The 27,724-nt window shown below is 37.0% G+C and overlaps 2 protein-coding genes, 1 long non-coding RNA gene and 1 pseudogene across 5 annotated transcripts; 2 read left to right on the forward strand and 2 right to left on the reverse strand.

Annotated features, from left to right (window-relative positions):
- Positions 1-45: 45 nt before the first annotated feature.
- On the forward strand, positions 46-7,874 carry LOC116306624 (uncharacterized). The gene is made up of 5 exons (XM_031716707.2): positions 46-228; positions 4,249-4,362; positions 5,646-5,756; positions 5,836-5,914; positions 6,824-7,874. Exons 1-5 carry the CDS (start codon positions 115-117, stop codon positions 6,889-6,891), a joined length of 486 nt encoding a protein of 161 aa, XP_031572567.1. The 5' UTR covers positions 46-114; the 3' UTR covers positions 6,892-7,874.
- On the reverse strand, positions 6,140-11,884 carry LOC116306635 (uncharacterized). Of its 2 annotated transcripts, none has more exons than XR_004198308.2 (3): positions 11,785-11,884; positions 9,253-9,497; positions 6,140-9,150 (listed from the first exon to the last, which is right to left on the reverse strand). It is a non-coding gene; the product is annotated as an uncharacterized LOC116306635 (long non-coding RNA). The 2 variants fall into 2 exon arrangements; XR_004198309.2 differs by having other exon boundaries at positions 9,249-9,497.
- LOC116306607 (uncharacterized) lies at positions 10,358-22,878 on the forward strand. Of its 2 annotated transcripts, none has more exons than XM_031716699.2 (4): positions 10,358-10,569; positions 19,064-19,541; positions 19,974-20,174; positions 20,909-22,878. In XM_031716699.2, exons 1-4 carry the CDS (start codon positions 10,439-10,441, stop codon positions 21,317-21,319), a joined length of 1,221 nt encoding a protein of 406 aa, XP_031572559.1. In that variant the 5' UTR covers positions 10,358-10,438; the 3' UTR covers positions 21,320-22,878. The 2 variants fall into 2 exon arrangements, with proteins under 2 accessions (XP_031572559.1, XP_031572553.1); XM_031716693.2 differs by having other exon boundaries at positions 10,359-10,569; positions 20,906-22,878.
- On the reverse strand, positions 14,396-16,009 carry LOC148906387 (uncharacterized; annotated as a pseudogene).
- Positions 22,879-27,724: the final 4,846 nt, after the last annotated feature.

Raw genomic sequence — 27,724 nt, forward strand, 5'->3', positions numbered from 1 at the left:
AACCATATATTGGGCTTCCTGTGGAAGTTTACGTCATAAGTTCACGTGATAGCGGAAGGAATACTCACGTATTTTTACCCGTGTTCAGAATTCTGCCCAAACTGTATTATTCACATGTATAAAATGACATCTCCTCTTGCAAGAGCCTCCATAAATGCTTCTAAAAAACTACTTGGAGCTTCTAGTGTCATCAGGGTACAGACACAGACTGCTTTTTATCACAAAAATGTAAGTCTTTGTCGTGTGTTTTGTGAAAACGTTCTTGCATAACAAGTGCGTCATGTTTTCACGTTCTAATTATTGTGAAAACGTGCATCGTAGAAAGCCACGAGAAAAATGGGGATTTGATCACAAGAATAGCTTAATATTATTTTTTACTGGCTTTGGTTCCACTAGGGCTTTACAGCGTTGTTACAGCGCTGTTCTTAAGACAAGACTTTATAACGGGTTAACAACGATATTTATTTTGCGGTTCCACTAGAAAGTCTAGACGTGTTGTAAACTTTTATTGACAATTGAGTAGTTTATCTCTGTGCTTGCAGTTCGCTCTTTTTAAAATATTTCCCGGCAAACTAAATGCGGTGAAGTTAAGTTTATTTTGTTCTTTCGTTATATTGATTTTTCTGGCCCATCAAATGTATTTGAGTCCACAAATCCGGGGGGAAAACGCACAAACAAACAAGCAAACAAAAAGATAAACGTAGAGGAAAGGAAAGCAAGAGTAAGTAAAATATTTAAAAAATAATAGCTTTCATTTTTTTCCGCTCTGGTATCCTAAAACATTCTGCGTTCAGATTAGCTGTTTGAGCAGGCGGTATTTTATCAGTATCTACCACGGTCCAGTATCCTTTGCCGCTAAACAACAAAACAAAACGATTACAAAAACAAGGAAAAAAAATATGGGGAAAAAATAAATTAAGTCATTTACTGGCCAGAAGGTCTGAAAAAAAAAAAGAAAAAGAAAACTTGTGCTCTTTGGTCTTCAAAACCTATAAGACCTCGGACACAGTTTTTCCATATCTGGACCTTCTGGCCGGTAAATAACATATATACCCTGGTAGGGAGGGAGAATCATTATCCATGCTTTTATCTCGAGAATGAACGGCAAACCAACTGAAAGATGAAATCCACATGCACGAGCTAAAATGTTGCACATCTTTGTTTTGTGGACTGTGATTGGTTCGCCTTAATTGGTGGTCAGATAAACTCCAGATAAACGATGCTTTTGATAGTTGTAAATGCGTTGTGATTTATACTTTGAAAATGCCAAATATCTATGGCAACAGACAACAACAACAACTCATGGATTTTACCTGGTTTCATTAAAAATACTTAAAGACCCATTGCCACTTACCGTGATGCATCACAATTTGTTTACATTTTGAATTGTGTCACCACTGAAAAAACAATTCCAACATTTTGAATAAACTCTTAAATAGTCCCTAAAGCCGTAAAATAAAGTAATAGAATAATTATTGTGCCTTAGTGCTATTTCGGAAAAGGATTTCATATGACGTTATTATTCAATATATGAATCTTTGAATTTCATGGACCACGAAATTCATCTGTGACCGCGGTGCATCACGGTAAGTGGCAATGGGTCTTTAACACCATTGTAACAATGTTGTAAACTACTCTAGTGGAACCACAGCCACTGTTATCAGTGCTTGGTAATCATTGTTGTTGTGTTTGCTAAGAAAGGTGTCTCTCTATTTGCTTAAATTATTATTATTTTTAATTTGCTTACATTATACCAAAGATATTTACAGTGTACATGAAGATTACTGTAAATATGAATACACTTTTTTATTTCCTCTCCAAAATATATGGATAAATTGCATATTTAGATTCATTTAGCTAATGGTAAAAAAAAAGATCTTTAATACTTTATGCATGCATGATTAGTCTATTTCTAGTTAAATTTTGAACTATATAGAAGTTAATAAATAAATTACCTTAACCACTGCTTTTATTGCTGGCACTGATTGACACAACAGTCGCAACAGGGAAATCAGCCAATAAGCGGCTGTCAATCAAATAGATTGTTAGGTTCATTTACATACACTGATTGACGACAATGTATTGCCCAATTTCCCTGGTGTCAGTCAGTGCATACAAATAAAAAATGAAAACTGAGTGATAAGCAAACAACATTGCTTTGAAACAGTGACATAAGAGCCATGAGCTAGCAACAAACCACAAAGTACTGTAACTGTTAGAGCTAAAATTCAGACAAGTAACAAAAGAATGTTTTGAAATTGCTGCAAGCATGTAGGCAGTTGTGAAATTCAGGCAGAGGACTTGGGTACGTCTTGCCTCCCCCCCCCCAAATAGGGGCTCATTTGTTGATTTTCCATTCTCATATGACAACAATTCTGCATGTGATTAGATGTAAACAATGGATATAGTAATGTCCAGTTTCTTTACATTCTCAGTTCTTTTGCATCCTTCCAATGCAGGATGAGGTAGGACTGAGTGGAGTCCAAACTGGTGTGTAATCATATTAGGACCATGTAGCGATAGTCCAATTATTTGTTTATTTTAATTATGATTACTGACTGAATTGTACAATAATCATTTCTGTTACCAATTAATCATAACTATAATATAACTATATTACCATTCCTGTGTGTGTGTGTGGGGGGGATCATGTTAAATAATGCTATCCAGTAAAATGACCAAAAATATTGACATACCTGTATTTTGGTAAAAAAGCGAGGAATACTTAGTAAAAAATCTCACGAGCACGCACTTGATGGCCTAGCATTTTGGTAATCAAGCTTGTACATTTTTACTGGTGCAATGCAAATGGTTTTTGGAAGTGTTTCATTACACTGTCTAATTTAATGCTAAAATAAGACAGTCTGTCAACCAATCAGATTTTAGGAAATCCTACAGTCAAACAAGCTCGCGCGTTGACCCCTAGATTAGATTAATGAAATCATTAGTCAATTATTCCTTTTATACGTACGAACCGGAATAATGCAATATTCAAATGAAAATTCAGTTCATTATTTGACTCGTGATGAAGAAGGTAAATCATCTAAATTACAGATACCTTCGAGCAGAAGTCGCTCTCTTATTTCATAAGCATACACACTAGGTTTTGTAATTTCCATGCCTCAATTACTTTGAGGATAAATTTTGTAGGGAACGCTCCCGCCTTGAGCGAAATGGAGAAACAGTTCCATGTCGTCGATAATGTTGAAGTATTTTCTGGACTCCCCAACTAGAAATTTTCAGTTGTCACGAAATTGCTTTATTGGACAATCTGCTATTGCTGAGATGAACAATTTCCTGTCGAATAATATCAGGTAAAGGCTTTCCCGGGACATAAACATGGCCAAGACTATTTCTGGCCGCCATGTTTCCTTGGTCTTCCGGCTGTGTTAGCACTGATAAACCAATCAAAATGTTGTATATTGAATTTAAAGTTGATTGGAATTTTCATATCTTCGTTTCCAACGTTGTAAATTTCAACTGAATAATAAAATCAAAATTCGAAAATTCAAATCATTAATTGACTCTAGGGGTCAATGCGTGAGCTTGTTTGACTGTAATAGTATATGATTAATGGGAAAATATCAAGTGTATGATGTATTCTTATGATATTTTACATCATAGTTAACAAAAAAACCCAGCTTTTTCCATAATAATGTTGAGAGATAAAGCATGCAGAAAGTAATGTAAGCTCAAAAGAAGTATGAAGAGAAGCAAAATCTATAGGTGAATGCTTCTCACACTTCTTGAGCGATTTTAGTGCTTTCTAAGTGTTTATCACTGACCAAAGCAAAGGGAAAAAACTGTTTATTATATTAATAGAAAGAAAAAAACCTGTTGTCTTTTAAATACTGTTTTCTTACCATTCTTTGCAAAGTTTTCTGCGCAACGGTATAACTTCAGCTACCCTGCTCCTTTCACTAAAAAGCACAGTTGTAGACCAATCAGTACATGCATACTATCTTACTATTCTTTGCAAAGTTTTCTGCGCAATGGTATAACTTCAGCTACCCTGCTCCTTTCACTAAAAAGCACAGTCGTAGACCAATCAGTACATGCATACTATCCAAGCAAAATCTATATTTAATATTTTATACTTGTTAATTGCCATTTGCTTATTTTAGAATTGAGCACTCATAACATACAGTCTGGTCATTTACATTTACATTGCAAAGCATACCATGGGGAGGGATGTCATGACAAAGGTTAGATTTATTAGTTGTTGACCAACTATTTGATATTAACTAGGTGATTGATCACTATGAGAATCCAAGAAACGTGGGATCACTTGACAAAGATGACTCTGCAGTAGGGACAGGACTGGTTGGTGCACCTGCATGTGGTGATGTAATGAAGTTACAGGTAATGCAGTAAATATTTTCCCTGCAAGATACAATAGGCAACAAAACCATCATTTAGTTTAAATGAAATAATGGGCAGTCTGTATATCCATTTGACAATATATACTCTGTTTTACAGTTCCATTCAGTGACCACAAGTAATAGTTCCAAGTCAATGCTGGAGTTTCCACACATGCATGTAGCAAAACCATACTTTTTATTGTGCAAAGCAACTCCAACCATGGCTTGGAACTGTTATTCGTGGTCACTTAACGGAACTGTAAAATGGAGTATTGTAAAGCCCATACAGATACCTGTAGCACACTAATGTTGTACTCTACAGTGTTTATTCCTTGTGCAATACCTTAAAGTATAATTTCATGTTTCATTAACATTTTTGAGATTCAACTGAGTTCAACTGAGAAAATCCATGTTAAAGTGGAAAGCAAACAAGGACTATTCTCTATCCCATTTTCAGACTTCTCCTGGATAACTGATTTTTATTGACAATAGAAATCAGTTACCCAGGAAAAGTCAGTAAATTCACTAGGACAGAGAATAGTCCTTATTTGTTTTGACAGTGTTGTTCTTCGTTAACAAAACCCTTTGACTCCATCATATGATACTCATGCAAAATTCATGCTGTTTGAACAATAATTTAAGCTTTAACATTTTGAGCAAGTTGGGGAATGTCATGTGGTCTGAAATGGGCAATTTGCCTATGAAGGTAAAGCGACCTATTGATAACATCATTCTAAACCTTGGCTTTTAGTGATTTTTTTACCTTCAGATCTCTCTCATTTTTTCATCACTTATCCAGTTTCCATAAGCCTATATTGCAATGCATCTGGGAAATTCCAAAAAAGGAGTGTGCTTGGCTTCCTTTTTCTCTAAATACAGTAGAGCCACTTGGACTTACTTCCCAAAACCAGATTTGCAGCATTTTCCTTGAGCCAAATATTAATTGGAAAAAGAAAGCCACAGTAGGTCATGGCTTTCCATGTTTTACGAGTTCACAGTTTAATCGCACCTCCAAAATTTCTCATTTTTACCAAATGTATGACATTTTGATCCTAAAATCCCTCACTTACTGTCAGTTTTTTGAGATAATCTGATATTTTAAACTGCATTAGGGCTTCAAATTGCCTTCCGGTACTCCATAGATAAACAAAAGGGCTCTTAAAATTCCCAGTTCCCAAAAAACCTCCAAAACAAGCTGCCCATCTTAACCTGTGACTGACCAGCCAGTATTTTCAGTCCTATGGTGGTAACTGTGAATTTATTATTTCAATTGTACAATTTCAGATTAAAGTTGATGAGAATGGAAAGATAGTCGATGCAAAATTCAAGACATTTGGTTGTGGTTCAGCAATTGCATCAAGTTCATTGGCCACAGAATGGATTAAAGGAAAATCAGTAAGTTAATACAGTGTATATATAAGTTTTTTCTTTCATTTTAAGCAGTTGTTTAAAGCATGTTTTGTGTAATATACAGGTCACAGAGGCAACAACGATAAAAAACACAGATATTGCCAAAGAACTGTGTCTGCCTCCTGTAAAGCTGCATTGTTCAAGTAAGTATATCTTTATCAACCCTTGATAATAATTGTATTTAAGAGAAAGGTGAAGTACTTTAAGCATGCTAAGAGTGACCATTCCTGTTTATGCCCTGGGGGTGGGGATGTGACGATTTTGAAACAACTACATGATTAGTGAGTGAATAAATAAAGGACGAAAGAAGGAAAGAAGAAAAGAAAGAGGAATTATTGATTAAAAACATATTATTTAACAATAGCATATTTAAAATTGCCAGTTTTATTTAGCATTGATTGTATATGCTATGACGAAGACCATAAAGATAATTAAAGATGAAAATACTGTAATTTCCTTCATCCCTCACTACCCACACCCCTCTCCTGGGGATATTAGACTAGCTACTAATCCTCAATCGGCCAAATCAACCACAGCAAACACCAACCAAAAGAAAAACACTGGTACTGCTCACAGACTTTGAGCATCCTGTTGAGCATGCCAGAACGAATTATCCAATCAGCAAACGTTTTGTTCGTGGTTCAAGATTTCCTAAATCCTAGGTTACGGCTCAAAAACACACTATTCGTGCCTATTCGTGCCAAGCAGCGCCGGCGTCGCTTCTTTAGCGATTACTTTCTTTAATAAGTTAATCAAATTTACTCTACTGAAGGTAAATTTGATTAACTTATTATGGAAAGTAATCGCACGGATAGCGCAGTGGTAAATACTCAGAGCGTGCAGCTGATTCAAACGAGAAAGACCGTTGGTTGGAAAGGACGTTGTTTACTTTTAGATAAGTGAGCCCTAATTAGTTTTTATTTAGAAGCAAACATATAGTCTATCAGTGAACACTATTTAGTATCTACGAATAAGTGAAACAAACACATCGATATATGACCCAATCCGTCTCTCCTAGCGCCCTTGGTTAATGACTACATATTGTTTTGCAGTGCTTGCTGAAGATGCAATCAAAGCAGCATTGAAGGATTACCAAGTCAAGAAAGAATCTAAAAAATAGAACAATTTTGAACCACAGTGTTGATATACACCTACTTGCAAGAACGTTGTCTTACGATATTAGAACATTAGTACTTTAGCGAGAAAGGAATACATTAAAAGACAAAAGAAAAAGTTCAGCTTCAGTGATCTTCTTTTGTTTTTTAATATAATTCTTATCCCACTAAATCACTAATGTTCTATTGTCGTATGACAACGTTCTTGGAAGTAGGTGTACATTAATAGGTGAAAGTATATCTGCAGTTGTACATAGTTGAAGGCGATTATAGCATGTCTTCAGTTACATCTCTACTAATGTACTGGGTTTGAACTTTTAAGTTTCAGCAAATGTACATGTAAAGTATAGTATAATGCATTTACGTATGAGTAGTATACAGAATAGGGGTTCTGCAACGGGTGGATCAGGGTGGATCGTGGATCTACGCTAAGAATGACGTCACCCCTATAAAATGACGTCACACTCTATACCTCTTCGGATTGGACACGTCTACTTTTAGAATGACCCCCAATCATGACGTCATAGCTCCTTACAGCCAATCAGCGGTGTTGCGGAAATTCCGCCTCTAGGCTCTCTTCGGGAAGGTCACATCTATTTTTAGAATTATGACGTCATCAGACGTGAGAACCAATCCGCGACCGCTTTGGAAACTCCGGAGCGATCTCCCAGACCCCCATCTGGATAGATCATATCTAGTTTTAGCTCACTGTATTCAAACCTGTCTGGATAACGTGATAGGTTGTTTGAGTTTTAAGAACACCTCTTTTCTAAGATAGTACGATAGGTGGGATATGTAGTATCTTTTTTTTAAAGATTTTAAAGAAAATATTAATATTTCGCTCGATCCCCTGATTTTACTTTCCGCTCGTAACCTTTCTCATTTATACTATTATTTTGGTTTGTATCATTAGTAACACAACGATGGCTCCTGGCGTCTACTTGTATTACAAAGTTGTTTTTCGAAGTAAACATAATCATTCTCTCTCTCTCTCTCTCTTTATATCTGAAACTTGTTTCCCAAAGATGAAACACGCACCATGATCTTTACCATTAACAAACTGGAACTCTTAATTCACCATACATCAAGACATAAAACGTAAGATCACAGCACATACTCAAAATCTGCCGAGCTTTTTGTTTTGTTTCTCGGTAATCTCAGATTACTTCTCTGACCGGTTTTTGATCGGTCGACTGCTATAGTAGTACACTTATGTACTCATAAGTACATATCTCTATAGTTTTTGCCCTCTTTTTTCATGTTTCCCGATGCTCTCATGATTTAAGGAACGCAGAAACGTCTCTGTGAGTTTAGCGTTGTGTGCATAGAATATTAAATGCAGTGGTAGTGCGTGTGTGCGAAAAGGTTCCCCCAATAAACCATATTGGCTCTGACGTAATGTCCCATTTCAGACAACGTGTATCATTTCTTTGTTTAAGGTTTGCGCTCGGTTGCACATGAGAAGACACATGAATATGGATACAACTCAAAGAATATTATTCTCAAGGGAATGACAAGTGTTCTGAAATGGGACAACATTACGCTCGAACGCTCCAAAGCCGAGGAGGTCTATTAGTGCGAAACCGCTAGAACGACTAGACACTATTTTCTTATTACCATAACTAAACTAACTCGATTTACAACTCAATATCAACACTTGAGGTTTCGAACAAAAGAAATGGTTGAATTGAGGGGACCACTCATCCGAATGATGCGACCAAATCTAAAAAGCTTTCCTCTAAATAAGAAATAATCCACGATATTATAAGAAAAAGCGATTTTGAATTAATATGAAGCGGATGGATTACTCTAGGCTATCGATATTACATTGCTTTTACTGGTCCACAGCTGTACGTTGTCTCCTCGGCAATGGTTCTGATTGAATGTTCGTCTTCGTGTAGTTTTATCCACTTTATGCTACCTGTAAATCGGTGCCTTATCTTGACAGGCCAATAATTTTCTCCATCAATGTACGTAGACACCAGAATGGTTAGGATCTGCACTGTTACGCGATGTTCTATACATTTCTATAATATCGTATCCTTCTGGAATGTTCCCGAATGCTGGTGCGGCTCCCGAGACGTAGTTTTGCAACACGGGGATAGCTGCATTCGACCAGATTATAGAACGATGTGCGAGTTTAGGTTGTTTTATTTCTGGCTTTGTTTCGGTGCCAAACACTGGTACTGACTCGACACTACTGCTCACCTTAGTATTGGTGGAGATTCCATAGTGATGTTCTGTCTGATTTATGACATGTTCACCTGAAAATACATGAAATTATAAACTTTTGTATCTTAGCCGCAAGCAGTATATAGAAAAGGTTAATAAAGAGTTACGTCGACTTGAAAATTGGTCTTACTGACTTGGCCTGTAAGAAATGAGAAAAGTTCCTTCTCAGTTCCTCGTGTCTTCCAAGACTATAGCGGCAGTTGTGAGGCATTTTTCCTGCAACTTTCCCACTCGCGCCATTGGTGACCTCCTCATTCAAGCTATCCAGTGTTTAATGTTAGCATTAGACTGATTCCATAAGTCGTAGTTTTCGCCGCTCTTTCGTATGCTTCCCCACTTATGCTTCCCCACCACACACTAAAGGAAGCTTCATCTAAACCTGAACGAAATGAGCTGTAATTAAACCATGGGGCTGTTCAATATATCAACAACACGCGGTGGGAGTTTTATTTGATTTTGATTATTCTAAGGCGTAAAAATAAGGATTCAAAAATACCCATATGATACCCATATAATCTTTGTCTGTCTGTCTGTCTCTCGATCGATTCAGTTATTCAACACTAACGGTAAGCCTGGGCTACCTGTGATGAAACGTCTAGACAACGTCTAGTAATTTTCCAACCTCGTTTTCATACGAATACAGAATCGTAAATTCGGAGAAAAACGAAAGAAGAAAATGTAACAAAATTCCAAAGTGATTTTAAAAGAATATGAACAAGTGAATTGTGCCGAATTGAATTCTTTCAAAGTCAAGTAGCATTAGCGAAAAGAAAAAGACAGCAAAGAAACATAATATTGCACATTATTATATAATTACCAATGAAATATCTATTTTTCTCTATTTCGAAAAATTGATATCTTCACACGTGAAAATAACATGTTATTTTCACGTGTGAAAATAACACCATTGCGATGGCTATTCAAAAATACAAGGAAAGAATTGCCTGAAAAAGCCAAAACATACTTCATTGATAATTATATAATAAACAGAATATTACATGGCCGCTTGGAGATACGAAATTTATCTTCTCGTGTTGAAAATCTCCTACTCGTTCGATGCGCTCACTCGTGAGAGATCTTTTCAACACTCGAAGATAAATTTCGTATCTCCGCGCGCCCATGTAATATCCTCTATTTAAAATACACATCCACATTTTGGCAGAAACCACCCCTCATATGATGACAGGTCATGCATTGTTACTTTGACATGGACTGATCATAATTGGACCAATCAGAAAAGTCGACCATGGGTTAAGAGCAATAATTCGGGGGCATTTGGCTAAGGACATATGAAGGAAATCCGCCTTTCACAATAATATTATGGCTCTGTTATTGTTATCCACATTATCAAGGCGAGAGCCCTTACTCGCATCTTTCGTAAAACGTTTCCAAAGTCCCCGCATCATAACTAAAAGTAGAAGATTAGGTTGTGTTGGCTTCGTCAAAGAGAAGTAAGTTAAAATGCAAATCTATTTAGATCTTTTCGAGTAGTTCTCACCTTTTATGATCAGTACAGGCAACAGTACAGCTCTATCTTTTTCTAACTTTTTAACGACCATTGCAATTATCATTGTTCATATATTTACTTCACAAAAACTAGTGTATTTGCTGGTTCTTTGCAGTTTTATTTATTTATTTATTACTGCTAGACGTTTGCTCAATGTTTGCTGTATGATTGCAGAAGTATTTGTACATTTGCGCGAACAGTTATTACACCACAAGACCCCTTACACCGGCTACATTCTGGGATACTTGCAGTTGACTGTTTAAAACATTCAGTAACCACCATAGTTAAGAACTACTTTAAACTACTATTGCTACAGGAAGCGCAAGCTCTGGTTTCGTAGAATACCAAGAACATTGAATCAGACAAACCACATCAAGCGTGAACGCCTAGAAGTCACAACGGGCTGAAGTTAACCGCACATTCAGTCCCACATTCGACTTTGGCTTAAAAATAGCAAGATCGAAAGTAAGCCCTACTCCAAAACCATATAATATTGTTGACAATACTGTCAGCATCTCCCCGACGACAATATTTTTTCGCAGTGTCTAAATGCCCAGCAGCCGGTCGCGGTCTAAAATTGACTAAATGCCCGGCAGTCCAAACTTTCACCAGCAAAACGAGAACTGGCTACAGTTAATGGAATCAAACTAGTCTAACTTTATTATGGTATATTAAGCGCTTCCTGTAGTCTGGACTGATTCGAAAAAAGATTGTCTGTATTCGCTCGGCATAGAATACGAAGCACTTGGTTCATGTCACTTAATATTTTCGCCAACACTGCCGGTCGCAATTTTCGCAAAAAATACGATAAATTACCTACGTTAATGAAGCCAAACTAGTCTACATTTATCGAGGAATACTAAGCGCTTCTTGCACTCTACCCTGCTTCTAATAAGGTTTGTTTGGCTTTGCTCGGCATAAAATAGTATTTTTTGCGAAAGTTTGGGCTGCCGGGCTGCGACCGGCAGTGTTGGCGAAAATATTAAGTGACATGAACCAAGTGTTCGGTATTCTATGTCGAGCACTGAGCCAAACAAACCTTATTAGAAGCAGTGTAGAGTGCAAGAAACGCTCTAAATTCAGAAGAGATTTTTTGGTTTTCATCCGACTTCAACATTTAATAACTCATCGCCGACTATTTAATTCACTCTCGTTTTACCTTAATTACACGCTACAGCCACCAAGGAACCCATTGCAAGTTGTTAGGAGACTACAAATAACTCGAAAGCCTTTAAAAAACGAATCCGAAGTCTGCCCTTCCACACATGACACCCGATACCCTTTTCGTAACGCGACCGCACTTTTGACTGCTTCAAACTTATAATTTCTCTCAAAATTCAAAATTTTACCCCGCATATTTGGCTTTTTACCGTGGCCTAAATTCAGAAGATTTTCGGTTTTCAACCAACTTCAACATTTAGTAACGAATCTTCTACTTCAAAAAATGATTATAGTTTGAAAATTCGTTTAACTTTGCTCGTAGGCTCTTGTCACGCAAGAGAGAACGTTGCGTGACGACACTAAAAGCGGCTGTGGGGGAGACTATCTCTGCCCGGGCGCGCGCTCTTAAAATAACCTTCGGGAAAATGGCGTGAGCAGGGGGTACGGCTTTGAGCGAGCAGGGCCGTCAAGAACGGCCCTGCTCGAAACCTGCGACCGTATTTTCTTTCTTTTCTTTTATTATTTTTCTTTTCGTGAGGGTCATGATAAAATGCTTATAAGTACATATTCCTTGCACAAAAAGTTGTTGTAGGCTTTGAAGATTCATTTTCAATAAGGTCAATGTTCGAATCGGATAATGAAATCAAGAATCCAAAAATAAAATCATTTAGTGACCTACGTGTTCACGCTTGAGGCCATTTGACTAACACTAATGTCCATCATAGTTAGATAACGACTAGTTTTGGAACTAGTTTGGACTGCGTTGGTTTTTTTAGTTGAAACAAATGTGTCGTAGTAGATAATTTAATCACCGTAAATACGAAAGATAATAGATTGACGGTTCGGAAGTTAGTCCTTCGTCGGAGTCAATGACCCCGACGAAGGACTAACGTCTGAAACGTCAGTCTATTATCTTTCGTATTTACGGTGATTAAATTATCTACTACGACACATTTATTTCCATCATAGTTAATGGAGCGGAATGGTTTGGAAACCTATTGTTGTATGTTTTTGTTCGACCTCATATGAAGTCAGTTGACCGTGCAATGAGAAGGGTCGCGGTGAAAAGCGCTGAAAGTCATAAAAATCCAAACATTACATGAATTCAAACCGAAACGTATAAATGTGTAAATGTGTATGTCAATATATAAATGGAGTACAATTCAATTCAATTCAGTTCAATGTTGCAAGTCTAACTGAAAATACCGGTTTACTTATCATTTTCAAATATGAACATTTTGAAAGTGAAAACTTTCATACATTATTTCCGCGCAAATAAAGTTAACTTAGTACATGTAGATGATAAATAAGAAAGCATGAAAGAGGGTGGTCTCCTTTCTAATAAACAATTAAACTTAATCATATAGGATTAATTAACAATTAATAAGTGCGCTCCATTAAGGCCGGTTTAGACGGTACGATTTTCGCCTACAACTATCGTATACAACACGCTCGCGCCATCCTACAACTCGAGTCGTAGCATGTAAATCAAGCCTACAACTCGCCTACGACAGACGAGAGCGTGCTGTATAGGATAGTTGTAGGCAAAAATCATACCGTCTAAACCGGCCTTTAGAGTGCTTGCACTAAAACCGTGAAACAAATACTAATTTTTAGTACTAAATAGTGATAATCAAACAATAGGAAACAAAGGATTCTGTATGAATTACTACTAATTAGACTAAATATTAGAAAATTCACGGGTTTAGTGCGTGCACTCTAACTATGGTGAAGCGCAAACTAGTTTCGTCGTCTTTATGTATAGTTTAATGAATGAGCAGGAGTGTTCTATCAGGTTTAAAACCACGAGCGGTATACAACGACTTTAAAAATTTAAGAATAATTAATAAGCATTTAGGGTCCTTATTCGTCCCATGCTCTTGTACTCTTTTGGTCCTTTATAAAGATTTCAAAATCTTTAAATAAAGATATCCATGTTGAGCTATTATCAGGTGTAAAGATCCATGCGCGTGATGGATTTGAAGGAGCGGATAGGTCCAAATGCTCATTAATTATTCATGATTTTTTGACAATTTACGTCTTAAGCTCGTTTGTCGATTTGTGCCGCTTGATGGGATAAATAAAATTTGAAAAAAACAGTAGTATGTTATGTTGCGCACAACCCCTTTTTTGGATGGGGAAGGGGACGGGGAAGGACGGGGAAGGACGGGGAACATTAATTATTCATCACATATTAGCATAAAACGACGGGTAGGTATTGTTTTGGGTTGCCATGACGACCAATTGACGTCATAAGATTATTGTTGACCGGTATGAACAAGTCTTTGTTTCGGAAATGGTGGGCCATTGATGGGCACATTAATTATTCATCATTAAAACGACGAGCAGACTATTGTTTATTAAATCGTTACCATAAAATGACGAGCAGACTATTGTTAGACAAGTTTGGGCAAGTCTTTTGTCTACCAATCCAATTTATAGAGCGCGGGGATTTTGAATTTTATTCCACATTTGGAGCGCGTAGATATCGTTTTATGAATTATAATTTAGTGACTATTGTATCCAACACAATACAATTAATGACTCATAAACCACAAACAATAAGATTTACGAAGTTCTACCTAATTATTCAAATACAAAGGAAAACGTTGGAGTGTAAAATCTTTATTTATCATTTACTACAGTAATAACAATATTTCAAATATTATAAACCTTTTTTATTGGACTAAGGTTATGAACTAGTGGTCATACAAATGCTTATAAGGGGAACGGTTCATCTTTACTCGTATTGATCGACGCACACTTTTTCCAGGCTTTTTGTTGGGGTCACCTTCTAAATAGTTTAGTAATTCAAGACGTGGTCGTTTACGACGTTTGGGAAGTGAATCAGGTGGGGTCAATAGCGAAGAAGGTGGTTGTATCAAAGGAGAAGGTGCCATGAGAGATAATGTAGGAGTCTCTGGCATTTGTGGTTCAGTGGAAAGTAACACAGGAGAGGCAGTGATAGGTGATAATGCGGGTGGAGGAAGAAAGTTAGAAGGTTCAGCAGGTAGCGGTGAACTCCTTGCGGGCTCGATAGATAATTGGTCTGATGGTGACTGAATTTCCGCAGCGAAGCTACTAAGGGGTGTTGAATTACCTAATCCCACTGTGCTGGGATTTATTTTGTCCTTGTAGCGCAGATAATTGTTCTGGAGTTGAACGTATCGCCTTGCTTTTTGACTTTTGCCCATATTAGGATCCTTTAGAAGAGTATTCATTTGATCTTTCAAGCTTTGCATTCTCGAAATCTCTGGGGGTAGTACAAGATTTTGCCTACCAAGGTAATGAAGCAATTCCTCAGGTACATTTTTCTCTTGCTCTTTCTTCTCTCCAGGGAAGACATTGGTTCTCAGTCTGCAGTCGTCTGGGGTGGTTGTCTTCAAGTCAATGAAGAGATATCCATAAGGTCTACTCACGGCTTGTTCATATTTTTGCAGAAAATATTCAGTTTTTCCAGGATACATTTGCTTGGCTAGATTGAGAATTTGAAGTTTATCTCTTGGATTCTTGAATATAACCAAATAATGACAATTCAAACTAATGCCTCGATTAACTTTTCCTTGATGAAAGATGTTCTGTACCATGTAGATGACACAGGTTGCGATGATGCGATCCTTTAGTGAACAAGTTTAAAACTCGCTTATCATTCCCAGTTTCGGTCATCTGGTCATCGATCACTATAAGATTTCGTACATTTACATCAAAAAAATGATCTTGATCCAGATCCTGCGGAATACCTCTGATAAATTCAATGCCAGGCACGGTTCTTAACATTTCTAAATAGGCCGGTTGCCATTGAGAACAACAGTATATAATACGCTGAGGTGGAGGGTTGATCATCACTTTGGTATGCTCCAATAACTGCTGTACCCAAAAGGTTTTTCCACATCCTGTAGTTCCTCCCATCATACAAGTAAATGGATGCAGCAACTGGAATTTACTACAAACATCTGTTGGACCATTTTCCGTCTGTGAGGTGGTGGGTTTGCAAAGATGACCCAGGTCATTTTTGATCACCTTTCCTTGCTGAAACCAATATGTGCGTTCTGGACCATTTATTTTGTGGACCCGACTCAAATGAGACGATAGGTTTTGAACCGATTTCTGGCACAATAAACACATGCGAGTCATCTCGAGTCTTCTCAGTTATGAGTGAACTTAGAGATTGCAGTCCTTCTTATACACATTCAGACCACGTGCATCAGACTATCAATAGCTTAGCTTCTTGGCTATCTATATAGCTTAGCTATCAGGCTATCGATAGCTTAGCTATCAGGCTATCGATAGCTTAGCTATCAGGCTATCGATAGCCTAGCTATCAGGCTATCGATAGCCTAGCTATCAGGCTATCGATAGCTTAGCTATCAGGCTATCGATAGCTTAGCAATCAGGCTATCGATAGCTTAGCTATCAGTCTATCGATAGCTTAGCTATCAGGCTATCGATAGCTTAGCTATCAGGCTATCGATAGCTTAGCTATCAGGCTATCGATAGCTTAGCTTCTTGGCTATCGATAGCTTAGCTTCTTGGCTATCGATAGCTTAGTGAAGAAGAACCGCTTATTCAGAATGTTTTGCAAGATCTTTCGGACGGTGTTTCAGCGTCAGATGCCAAGGATCTTTTGCATAGCATGGCGGCTTCCAAAAATATTGTGTTCTGGACACCAGGCGGTGAGCTTTTACGAAACCAGCGGCGCATACCTGTCACCAGTATTACAGAGCTCTTAGATTATGTATTGTTGCCCTACAATCTTGATATCCTCAAACCTAGAGCCCTCAATTCGTTCCTGGAAGGATTGGCAGAATTGGGGATTAATAAGAAATGGATTCGAAACAAAAAAGTCTTAAGTGATTTAATGGAAAAAGAAGAACTTGAGGATAATAAAGAGCAATCCGATGAATCTGATAGTGAAGAATCAAGTAGCGAGGAGGACCGAAATTCTGAGACTAATGACACTGAACAAGACCAGGGAGAGGTGGACGAAGTGAATGAGGGAAGTGAGACAGAAGAAGATCCCTGTGTTTACTGTGGAAATAAGGATGTCAAAGTGAACAGAATAGTGAAATGTCCAAAGCGACTTTGGCACGAAAAGCTAGTAAATTTTCCTAGTTCAACACTCTGTAGTATTTGTGAACATCCATTTGCAGTCAATAGGAAAACGCTCAAAAGCGTACTTACACGTTGCCATGCTTGTAAGTTTTTACATCACCAATCACCCAGAAGTAACAAGCAAAAAAACTTTTAATTTAAGTAGCGATGAAGAATGAGCATTGTATTTTTATGTTAGTTTATAAATAAAGATTTTACACTCCAACGTTTTCCTTCGTATTTGAATAATTAGGTACAACTTCGTAAGTCTTATTCTTTGTGGTTTATGAGTCATGAATTGTATTGTGTTGGATACAATAGTCACTAAATTATAATTCATAAAACGATATATCTACGCTTGGCGTTTGTTCTTAAAAGAATTTGGAAGGAAGGATGTTATCAAGAATTTGGTCAACACATAAAATTGTTTCAAAAAAACATTTATTTTCATTAGAAATATTACACATGAGTAATTACATCTAAAACTAAAATAGACTGAAATTAGTTCCACGCATGCTATCGGATTTAGAAAGCTCGTTTGATTTCTGGGAGGTTCATTTTCTTTGCCTCCTTGCTGTCTTTTAGCGAAACCTTTTGACTTAGGGTTCGTAGCTCGTGAATCAATTACTTGTTGGTTCTTAATTCTTGTTTGATCTCCGGGTTGGGTGGATATAGGACTGGTTTCTGCCATAACGTTGACCATCTCACTCAAGTCCGTGATGACTTTTTTCAATTCTTCAAACTCTTGAATGGAAAGAGATACTCCATACTTTGTTGGAACCTTTTCCGCGTCAGGAAAATCAGTGTATTTTCGGATGTGGATCAGGATCTGCCCTTTGAATTCATTGACGGTAGCATGATATCCTCGAGATCCTAACTGGAATAACGTAGCCATTGCGTTTCTCTAAAGTAATTTTTTTAGGTCTTGCGTGCTTGGTTGGTTGAGTTTTGGAATAAAATTCAAAATCCCCGCGCTCTATAAATTGGATTGCTAAACAAAAACTTGCACAAACTTGCATAACAATACCTACCCGTCGTTTTATGGTAATGATTTAATAAACAATAGTCTGCTCGTCGTTTTAATGATGAATAATTAATGTGCCCATCAATGGCCCACCATTCCCGAAACAAAGACTTGTTCATACCGGTCAACAATAGTCTTATGACGTCAATTGGTCGTCATGGCAACCCGAAACAATACCTACCCGTCGTTTTATGCTAATGATCGATGAATAATTAATGTTCCCCGTCCTTCCCCGTCCCCTTCCCCGTCCAAAAAAGGGGTTGTGCGCAACATAACATACTACTAAAAACTCTCTCCGTTATTTATTAGTTTGCACAGACAACCCAGTAATAATGTTCAATTGATTGCTAAATCTTGTTGATCTAGATGACTTAGCAAATGAGGCTCTAAAATTTGACTAGTAGTTTGGTAAAGCAGATCATACTATAGTGACACGTGATAATGATTATAAAGTTCTGCCTTTCTAGCTTAGTTGTACCGAAACGGCCTCGTGTTGACATCAAAATTTGCATAATTATGCAAATGCATGTGATTATAATAGAAAGACTTTAAGCAATAATCTTTAATAATTTTTTGAAAAAAAGTCATAAACAAATGTTCCTAATCCTTCGTAAATGGTATCAAAACCGAGCACTGGCACAATCCACTCCGCACTGAGCAAATACAGTACGATTAACAATATAATATTAATTCATGGGGCCTTGTCTAAAAAAAAAAAAAAAAAAAAACGGTAGGTGAATATAGATATGCTTACCGTCCTATTTTCGGTCTGGATAGGGAAAAACTTTGCCCGAGGGCTTGAATATACGTTTTCAAGACCGAGGGCACAGTTTATCCCTATCCGGACCGAAAATAGGACGGTAAACATCTAATTTATTTTTTCCTGTATTTTTTTCTTGTTCTTGTAATCGTTTTGTGTTGTCGTTTAGCGGCAAAGGATACCGGACCGCGAGCGCGAGCAGATACTGACAAAATACCGCCCGCTCAAACAGCCAATCAGAACGCATGATTTTTTAGGATACCGGACCGGGAAAAAATATAACATCATACCAGTAAATTGTGACCAATTAGCGCGCTGGATTTATCATATTCCCTTGTGTAAAACCTGGGTATAAGGAGGACTAAATAATGACTAATTAGCTGCATTTATTTTATTTTTAAGGTCATACCAGGCATCTCAAGTATCTGAAAATGATCTTTTCTCCCATATTCATCCTAGTAAGCTGGCTTCAAAGGAAAAATACTCTTTAGCAGGCGTAAGATATCTGGCAGGTTCTAATGACAAGGGTTTCCCAAAGTTCCTTGGAGTTCCTCGAAAAGATTTACCTCATGCTTTACAAGTGGAGCACGCTGACAAGTTCTCCATATCAGAATGGGCTCAAAATTGCCGACACCTGTTGGATAATGAACTATCAAAGTATGGTGCAATATTATTTCGAGGCCTTCCCTTGAGCAAAGGAGAACAGTTCTCAGTTTTTACAAATGCCATAGGATATTCTCCAATGGGATACGAGGGAGGTGCAGTGGATAGGCCAGTCTTTGATAAAAAGGCTTTTACTTTCGTATCCACTTCGGAAAATAAGGACTTGAACATCGAACCTCACAGCGATATGGCATATTCTGCAGTTTATCCTAATAAGGTAAGATCACATTTATATATTTTATTCACTGGCGGTCTTTATCATTCATATCAAGCCCTACAAATAACGAAGAAAACATTGCAAGTAGGAACTAAGTCTAGTTTAAACTGACTAACCACGCCTAATTTTTATTGTTTGATGTCGGGGATGGAAAACCTGTTCACGGGTTTTGAATTCAGTAGCATTGATGCTCACAGGGAAGAGCGGGGCTGAATTTGAAACCCGGGATAGTTTTTCCATCGAAATTCAAACCCTACATCAAACTTTAGAAATAGGGCAAAGACGGCCTCCATGTTTTCGTCATGCTTGCAATTGATTGCAGCCCTATCAATAAGAATTATAGTAAGGTTAATATATTTCGGTTTTATTCCTAGTTCTAACATAAAGGTAAAAGTAAATAATATTAATCCCATGCACGTCTTTAATTTCCAGATCATATTTTATTGTGACATGGCACCTGCACCAGGTTGTCGGGGTTTGACGCCTATAAGCAGTAACATCGAGATTCTACAAAAGCTTGACACAAAGGTGGTGCAGAAATTCGAAGAAAAGCAGGTCCGTTACATGCGAACCTTACCAAGTGGCGAAGGATATCTCCCCTGGCAGGTCACATTTGGTACTGACAACCGTAAGGTAATTCCTAACCGTTTACTACTAATAGAGTAAATTACGTCGTGATTGGCTGAACTATTAGTGGTACTGAACCCGAGGGCTTTAGAAATAATAGAAAAAATAAAAGTATTAAAAACAGATTCTTTTATTAATTATCCAACCTGTTCTAATAGTTTCTCTCCCATCTCTTTAAATACGGACGTTAATGATATAATATGGATAACAAGGCGGTCTTCTTTGATGTCATTAGGTTCGGCTCATGTGAAGTTCGACGTTTGATCTGGCTTTATTGACCCGTTTGCCGTTCGGAAAACTCAGTATTGAATAATCAATATACACATGGCTTAAAAACTCATTTTTCAAAGAAGTTCCTTATAACCTTCACCAGGCGGGTTGGCCTATGGTTCAATACACTTAGAGATAAACACTCATCGTCGTAAAATTAGTTCTCCCTTCGAAGAAAACTAATATTTATAACATAATTGAAATTTAGTGCCTGCGAGCTATTTAGCAATTGCAACCGAAGCCTGAATGTCCTACGAGTCAATAGTACCTGAGGCCCATAGCCTCGTAGACTATCAGGGCAAGAGGTCAAATGATTAGTGTAAACCTATGTTAATCGGTCGAATAAATGAATGAAAAAATTGAAATTAGGTTAAAATTATTTATTTTGCGTTGTTTTTTAAACCTCTTCTTTTCTGTTCATTCGTTCTTTCTATGCATATTGTAATTATGTTATCTATTTTATTCAGAAGGTTGAAAAGTATCTGGAAACAAACGGCTTTTATTACGAATGGAACAAAGATGACGACAGCCTTTTCTACTGGCTTACACTACCACCAACTAAGTACCATCCAATCACCGGAGAAAAAGTATGGTTCAATCAAATAGAATCCCACCATTCTTCCTATTTCAAGTCTTCACCAATGATGAAGGGTATGCATTTTGAGAGCGACACGCAATGTCCTTTACATACTTCTTATGGCGACGGCAAGGAGATCGAACCAGAAGTAATCCAGCACATCAGGAAGATAAGTTGGGAATGTACAGTAGGATTCCCATGGAGAAATGGGGACGTGTTAGTTCTTGACAATGTTAAATGTAGGCATTCTAGACTTAGCTTTACCGGTGAACGTAGAATACTGGTTTTTATGTCTCCTGAATAGAATATGGTTGGGATTGATTTGATTCGTATTTTGATATGATTTATCTTCAAATCCTAAAAATATTTCAGGTTTAATTATATCCATTTTGTAATCACTACTAAATCCTGCAATCTCATTGCTTAAAAATGATGCTATTTTAAACTAATTTTTAATTCTAATTTGTAATACTTAGAGTGAAGGCATTTGACCCGTGAAATAAAAATTATTAGTCAACGTGTAATAGTCAAATAGACACAAAAGAAAACAATGGAATTAGGGTCTACTAAAGTGTATTAGTCTAATATCTATTGCACGGGTTTAATAACTTCACTCTAAAAGCATTAATAATATACATTTAAAAAAATTCCCGATTCCGATTGGCTAAGAGCAGTATGCAGTTTTAAGTATACAAAGTCAGAAAAAAGGAAATTCAGTGCAGAAAAAACTCGTGGGTTTTCTAAGAGCTTAAATTGCACTCGCTTCCAGATGAGCGGTGAACGCCACGAGTGGACAAAATGACCGGCCCTAAGCATTTTTGGAGCTTGAAAGAACGAAGCAAACGTAGCAGTAAAGTGAAATTGTTTCTATTCTTTCTTTACATATTTCTGCTTCTTGTAGACACGTATGTTATATTTTAGCCGAAAGAAGACAGAAAAATAAGCAAAAGTTGCGTTACAGTAGTCTGGGAATGAGGGCCGGCATCAAGGCAGCTAAACGCGCTTTGATTGGCTGAAACAAAAATCGCCGCTCAGCTGGCAACGGCTCGTGCAATTTTGAACTCTTTGAAAGCCCACGCGTTCGAATTTATGCCAAATTGCACTCAAAACCATACGATTTCCTATACTAATTAAATAGTATCTATCGTTTTGAAAACGAAAAAAACATGAATTGGCAGAGCAAATTTACAGCAAAAATCATACAAATATTATTTGACTTGACTTGCCTCTTTTGTGTGAAGCGATTTTCTTTTATTGTGCAGGCACACTGACCGGGGCCACGTAAAGAAAGTTAAACCAGAAAGTCAGTTAATCTCAAGGGGAAGCAAAAGGATGAAAAAGTCAAACTTGAACCAATCAGGAACAAGCAACGAAGCCTAGATATCTGAGGAATAAAACTTGAACGTTATCAACAACAGTGTGGGAATGATTGCCTGAGGGCAATATGATACTGATTCTGCTCTCTCCTGATTGGCTAATTTTTATTTTATTATTAATTTTGTTCAATGGTTACGGTTAGTGTGCATACACAATAAAATAAAATAAATTTTAAAAAAACAAAGAAAAAAACAACAAAAAAACAAAAACAAAAATAAGTAGAGCAGAGCAGAGCAAGATAAAGTAAAACAAAAACCAAACAAACCTACACAATTTGGTAGGGTGACTAGAATTACACAAAGTACTTTTTATCTACGCCCTTTCTAGAATAATAATATAGGTGGTAGAGAGCAAACGATTAATCCATGAAACACTAATAACTAAATAGTACAAAATAGTGCTAATTAAACAATAGAAAACTATGGAATTTGTCTTTGTAACAAATCTGCCTTAACTTCTTTTCGGAATAAAGAAGTGTTCTTGATATCTTTTAGGTTATTTGGAATTTCTCTCCATATGTTAGTTGCTACAGCACAAATCGTTTGTTTTCCTAGGTTTGTTCTGAATTTTTGCTCGTAAAGATTTTTATTTGAAGCATACCTACTATTGTAACTGTGTTTGCTTTTTGCAAAAGCAAAGTAATTGTCAAAAATAGATGGTAGCTGATTTGTTTGCCATTGTTGGATAAATTTTAGTGAATTCATTTTGAAAATATTTTCGACTGTTAGCAAATCTTAGGCCCAGGGCAAACGTCGGACTAACGTCGCGCCGAACCTATTTAACATAATAGGTTAGGTGGAAGTCCGAGTAAAGGGCATACAGGGCGGCAAGCGTCGAACCAACCTACTTCCGAGATATGCTTCGCTTGTCACCCACAAAGGTTTCAGTATGAGGCTACGTGCTAAATTAAATTTATTCTTACCGCCTGTCACGAATGACTGAGCATTTAGCCCGTAGCCTCATACTGAAACCTTTGTGCGTGACAAGCGAAGCGTATCTCGGAAGTGGGCTATTGCGATCTTAATTCCCTCACTGTAAATGATTTGCTGTTTATTCGATTGCGTCACTTCGTCAATTACTATTAGCGTAGTATAATGTTTCAGCCTCGTGGCTTTAGATTGAATACTGTACGGGAGGAAAGAGGTATGTACTATGTTATCCTTCTTATTCCCCCCCCCCCCCCCTCCCTTTTATATCAATTATATAGTGTTACATGATCATTTACAATCACCTATACCTGATTACGGAAGAAACCCATCAATATCTTTAGATTCATACTTCAACGTATACAAATTTGTTATGATTTAAAGAACCAAACTTATACAATGTTACCAAGTTTACGCATGTGATTCTAGCTTAGTAACCCGATTATAGTCGATTATAGTTAGTTATTTATGTCCTTTGTATTATGTTTTAGTTTTTACGTGATCCAACATTATTGCAATAAAGAATCGAGTGTGGATTACAGTGTTTAAGCCTTTCTCCCCAAGCGGCGTAACCGAGGGTCTAGTTGACAGCAAGGGTGACCCCAAGCCGCTACACTCACCCATTTTTATTATAATTTTAATTGGACATAAAAATGCACGGGGGAACACACGGACATTTGTTTGTCTTTTCCTGATTAATGCATATCCTTGCGATGGCGAAATATAGCGCTCGACCACAATTAAGACGGGCATTTATTCATATATGGAATGCAGTACTACGAAACGGGAAATGGAGAATGGCATTGCACTCTGCACTTTTTGCCTGTTTTTCATTTTTTTGTCTCTCTCGCAGCATTCACAATACGCAACGCTTTTGCCCGCCGTCCAGCCTGGCTCATTATCGTTGCTCTCGAATACAGCACATTTATTGCAGGTCGGCATCTCACAAACCAGGCAAACAAATTTCGTTTGGTCAAAACAAAAACTACAAGCAGCAGCAACGACAACAGCAACAACATTAACAGCAACTACAACCCGCATTATTATTTACTTACATCTTCAGAGTAGCCTTCAAATCTACGATCAGTTGGTGGTAGTTTCTTGACACTTCCTTGATTTTTCTTGAATTTCTAAAATAATAAAATAGATAATTATTAAACTTATAGGTAGATTATGTTTTATGAATATAATTAGATCATAAGAGTATTGATTCAAATAGGGTAAAATAATCAAATAACATTACCTGACTTTCTGTTGATAAATATCATGGACATGGATTTGATCTGAAAACACACACACTAAAAGATAGTCAGTAAAAACACAAATCGCATCAAACATATTCTGTTTATCCTATACTTCTCACAACAACACCGATTTAAATCCAATACGGCTGCAATATGTCTTGTGTGACGGTGTTCCTAATATATCCAGAAGAATTATATGGTCCATTTTGTTTGATCGCTTTTAATTATTATCTACAAAAGAAAATTTTCAAAAACAAAGCAACACGACATGGTAATAATGTTATTAGATAATAGTCTAAAGCAGGCGAAAAACTAAATAAACAAACAAACTGAAATACATAGAGATTACTTCATGGAAAGCGCGCGCGTACGGGATTTTCGCACGAGTTGGTGAAGTACTGAAATCTCACTCGTTCGATTTCAGATACAAAACCAACGAGTGGGAAAATCCCGCACAAAGCGCTTTCCATGCTGTAATTTATTTATTTTATACATACTGAGATTTTGTTGTTTTTATTTATTCACCTTTAATGGGTTCTCTAAAAAAAAATACAAAACTGCTGTATTTTAAAATTCTCCTCCGAAAAGCTAAATCAAAAAACATATCTGGTACAAAGTAAATAGCAAAACTTTTAAATTCTAAACCAAATATGAAACTGTTCTTTAGAAAATAACGAAATAAGCAACCAAAATCAGTGGTCAATGAAGTCTTATAAACTTAGTTTGTCAAAGCGGAGGGCTGTCTTCGTCTCGACGATTCAAACACACGCTTGATGCGTCATGAAGCTATGTGTTGACTCTGTTGATTTGAATGAGTTATCGGTGAAAGTCGGCGACTTGTTTAAAGTTTTTATTGTCATGTCAAAGTGTCCTCATTGAAAAACTGCTCCACTGAATGGACCTGCTGCATATACCCATTAAGCTCTTCTGGCGGGATTTTCTCGACTCTTCTCCTTTCATTTTTGGAGTTGAGAAACTCATTCAGCAAACTTACATCTCTTCGTGTTTTGACAGAGTGTTTCTGTTTTTGTTTTTGTTTGTTTTTTTTTTTTTTGATCTTCGATAAACTTGTGTATAGGTTTGTCTAGAGACACAAATCTTCTTAATTGTTCAGCCATCCTCACAAATATCTCCTAGCTCTTGATTAGATGGGCAACGTATCAACCAAGGGTCGTTTGTTTGAACCCTTTTAGTGGACACGATAATAATCCTTCTACTTTTGTCAGGAAAACTGAAGTAGGTTCAACCTATGCTGCTGGCTTTCCTTTTACTCATTCCAATGAACAGAGATCTTCAACGGTAACCGGAGCAGCACATGGTACGGCATACCCAATGTACGCAGGGAACGTTCTGTAATCTAAACCTGTGATGCGACCTTTCGTACACCCTCAAAAAATTCCGTGGCACAATAATAATCCATTCATGATTGTTGCCATAAACAGTCGTGTTAAAAAATGTGCAGGCTGCCCCTTCCAGTTCATGGATGTCAATGGTCCTCTCTTTATTGGACTAGTGGTACGACATGAAGAAAAATATTTTTACCCGGAAAAGAGTGGCCAGCAAATGATTGGAAGAGAGACAAACAGATACTATCACTGTGAGCAGAGATGCCTCCTTAATCGACATCCCTACTTCAGCCCTGCCCTTTTGAGACTGGACCCAACACTGCAGCTAGATTTTGTGCAAAAGGACTTCTTATACCGCACCTTTAACTTGGTAGTTTGAACCCATAACACCGTTAACGACTTAGGAATCATAAGCCTGAACCATAAGGCGCTTTAACATTATACGTTATTTTATAGTTATAAATTCCGATATTGTATCGTTGACTTAGAAATGTCAATGATTGATGAACCACAAGGCTCGTGATACCATACCGTTAACATTATGTATTGTATATTGAATCCCGATGTTGTACCATTAACTTAGAAATATCAATGATGATATATAGGAATCTTGATATCATACCGTTAACTTTACATTTACCACTTTAAATTACCGCAGTTTGTTACTTCCGATACCATAACCTAAGCTTGGGAGTTTAAATGATACCATGTAAGACTTGATGCCGTTCAAAATAAAAATACAGTTTGGTTGTTAGGTCGTCGTTCGTTTAGTCCCAGTTTGTTTATTAATTTATTTTTACATTTGATGAATCAGTAATACTGATTCATCAAATGTAACCTGCGCGGTCATTGAATCCCGCCATTATTTTAAGGTAAAAAAACATTTACAGTAATGACTTGGTTATTCGCTCACAATAAATCAAAATCTCTCGACTTTAAATTCATTTGCCCGGTAAATTCCTTAGCGGTTTGCTTTCTGGGGAGTTTGTCTATCTCTACATTGCAATTGTTTAATAATCTGATCGCAAATCCCGTAGATAATGTAGTGTAAAGTTTGAGGTCCTTTTGAGTGTAATTTGAAAATTAAATTTAAAATGTTCAAATTTTTTATGAAATAAGCTATCCAAATTGCGATTCCGATCGGGATCCAAACTTGGATCCTAACTGCGATCCTGACTGCGATCCTAACTGCGATCCTAACTGTTTGTTTAGTTTATCTCCCCGCGATGACCGCGAAAACATGATTAGCTTCGACAGTGGTTTGCGATTGGACGAAACGCTTTTTTCACGTGTGACAAATCGTTTCGCTTTTCTGATTGGCTAAAAAAACGTCGCGAACTTGTTTTTCACACAGGGAAATGTGATAAGAAAATCTCAGTATGTATAAAATAAAGGCATATATCACACAAACAAATTAAAAATTAAAGAAACAAAGAAACAATTATAAACTCATACAAACAAATAACAAATTGAGAAAAGGTGACCACCAAAAACAACTTGCATCCATCTCCACCATCTCCAGAACCAAACTCATTTTTAGTTTTCCAATTCCTTGGAGGTTTCCTGTCATTAGTCTGAAAAAGATAAATTTCAATAAAATAAATTCATGTTAAATTTTTGTTAAGGAAAAGATACTCCAACTTGAGGAGTCTACTTAAATAAAGTGAATATTTGAATGGTAAAAAGTTTTCATATTAAGGTTTATATTCGCAATGTACTAATGAGTGTGATGACATCATAGGCATAAATATGCAAAACTTTTCTAGGGCAGCAAAATAAAACATCATTGTCGTACTCATGGTTTACAGAAAATTAA

This window comes from Actinia tenebrosa, unplaced genomic scaffold (genome assembly GCF_029948245.1).
Source record: "Actinia tenebrosa isolate PJP-AT-01 unplaced genomic scaffold, QUT_ActTen_1.0 PGA_scaffold5__44_contigs__length_20552954, whole genome shotgun sequence".
In the NCBI taxonomy this organism is placed as follows: Eukaryota; Metazoa; Cnidaria; class Anthozoa; order Actiniaria; family Actiniidae; genus Actinia; species Actinia tenebrosa.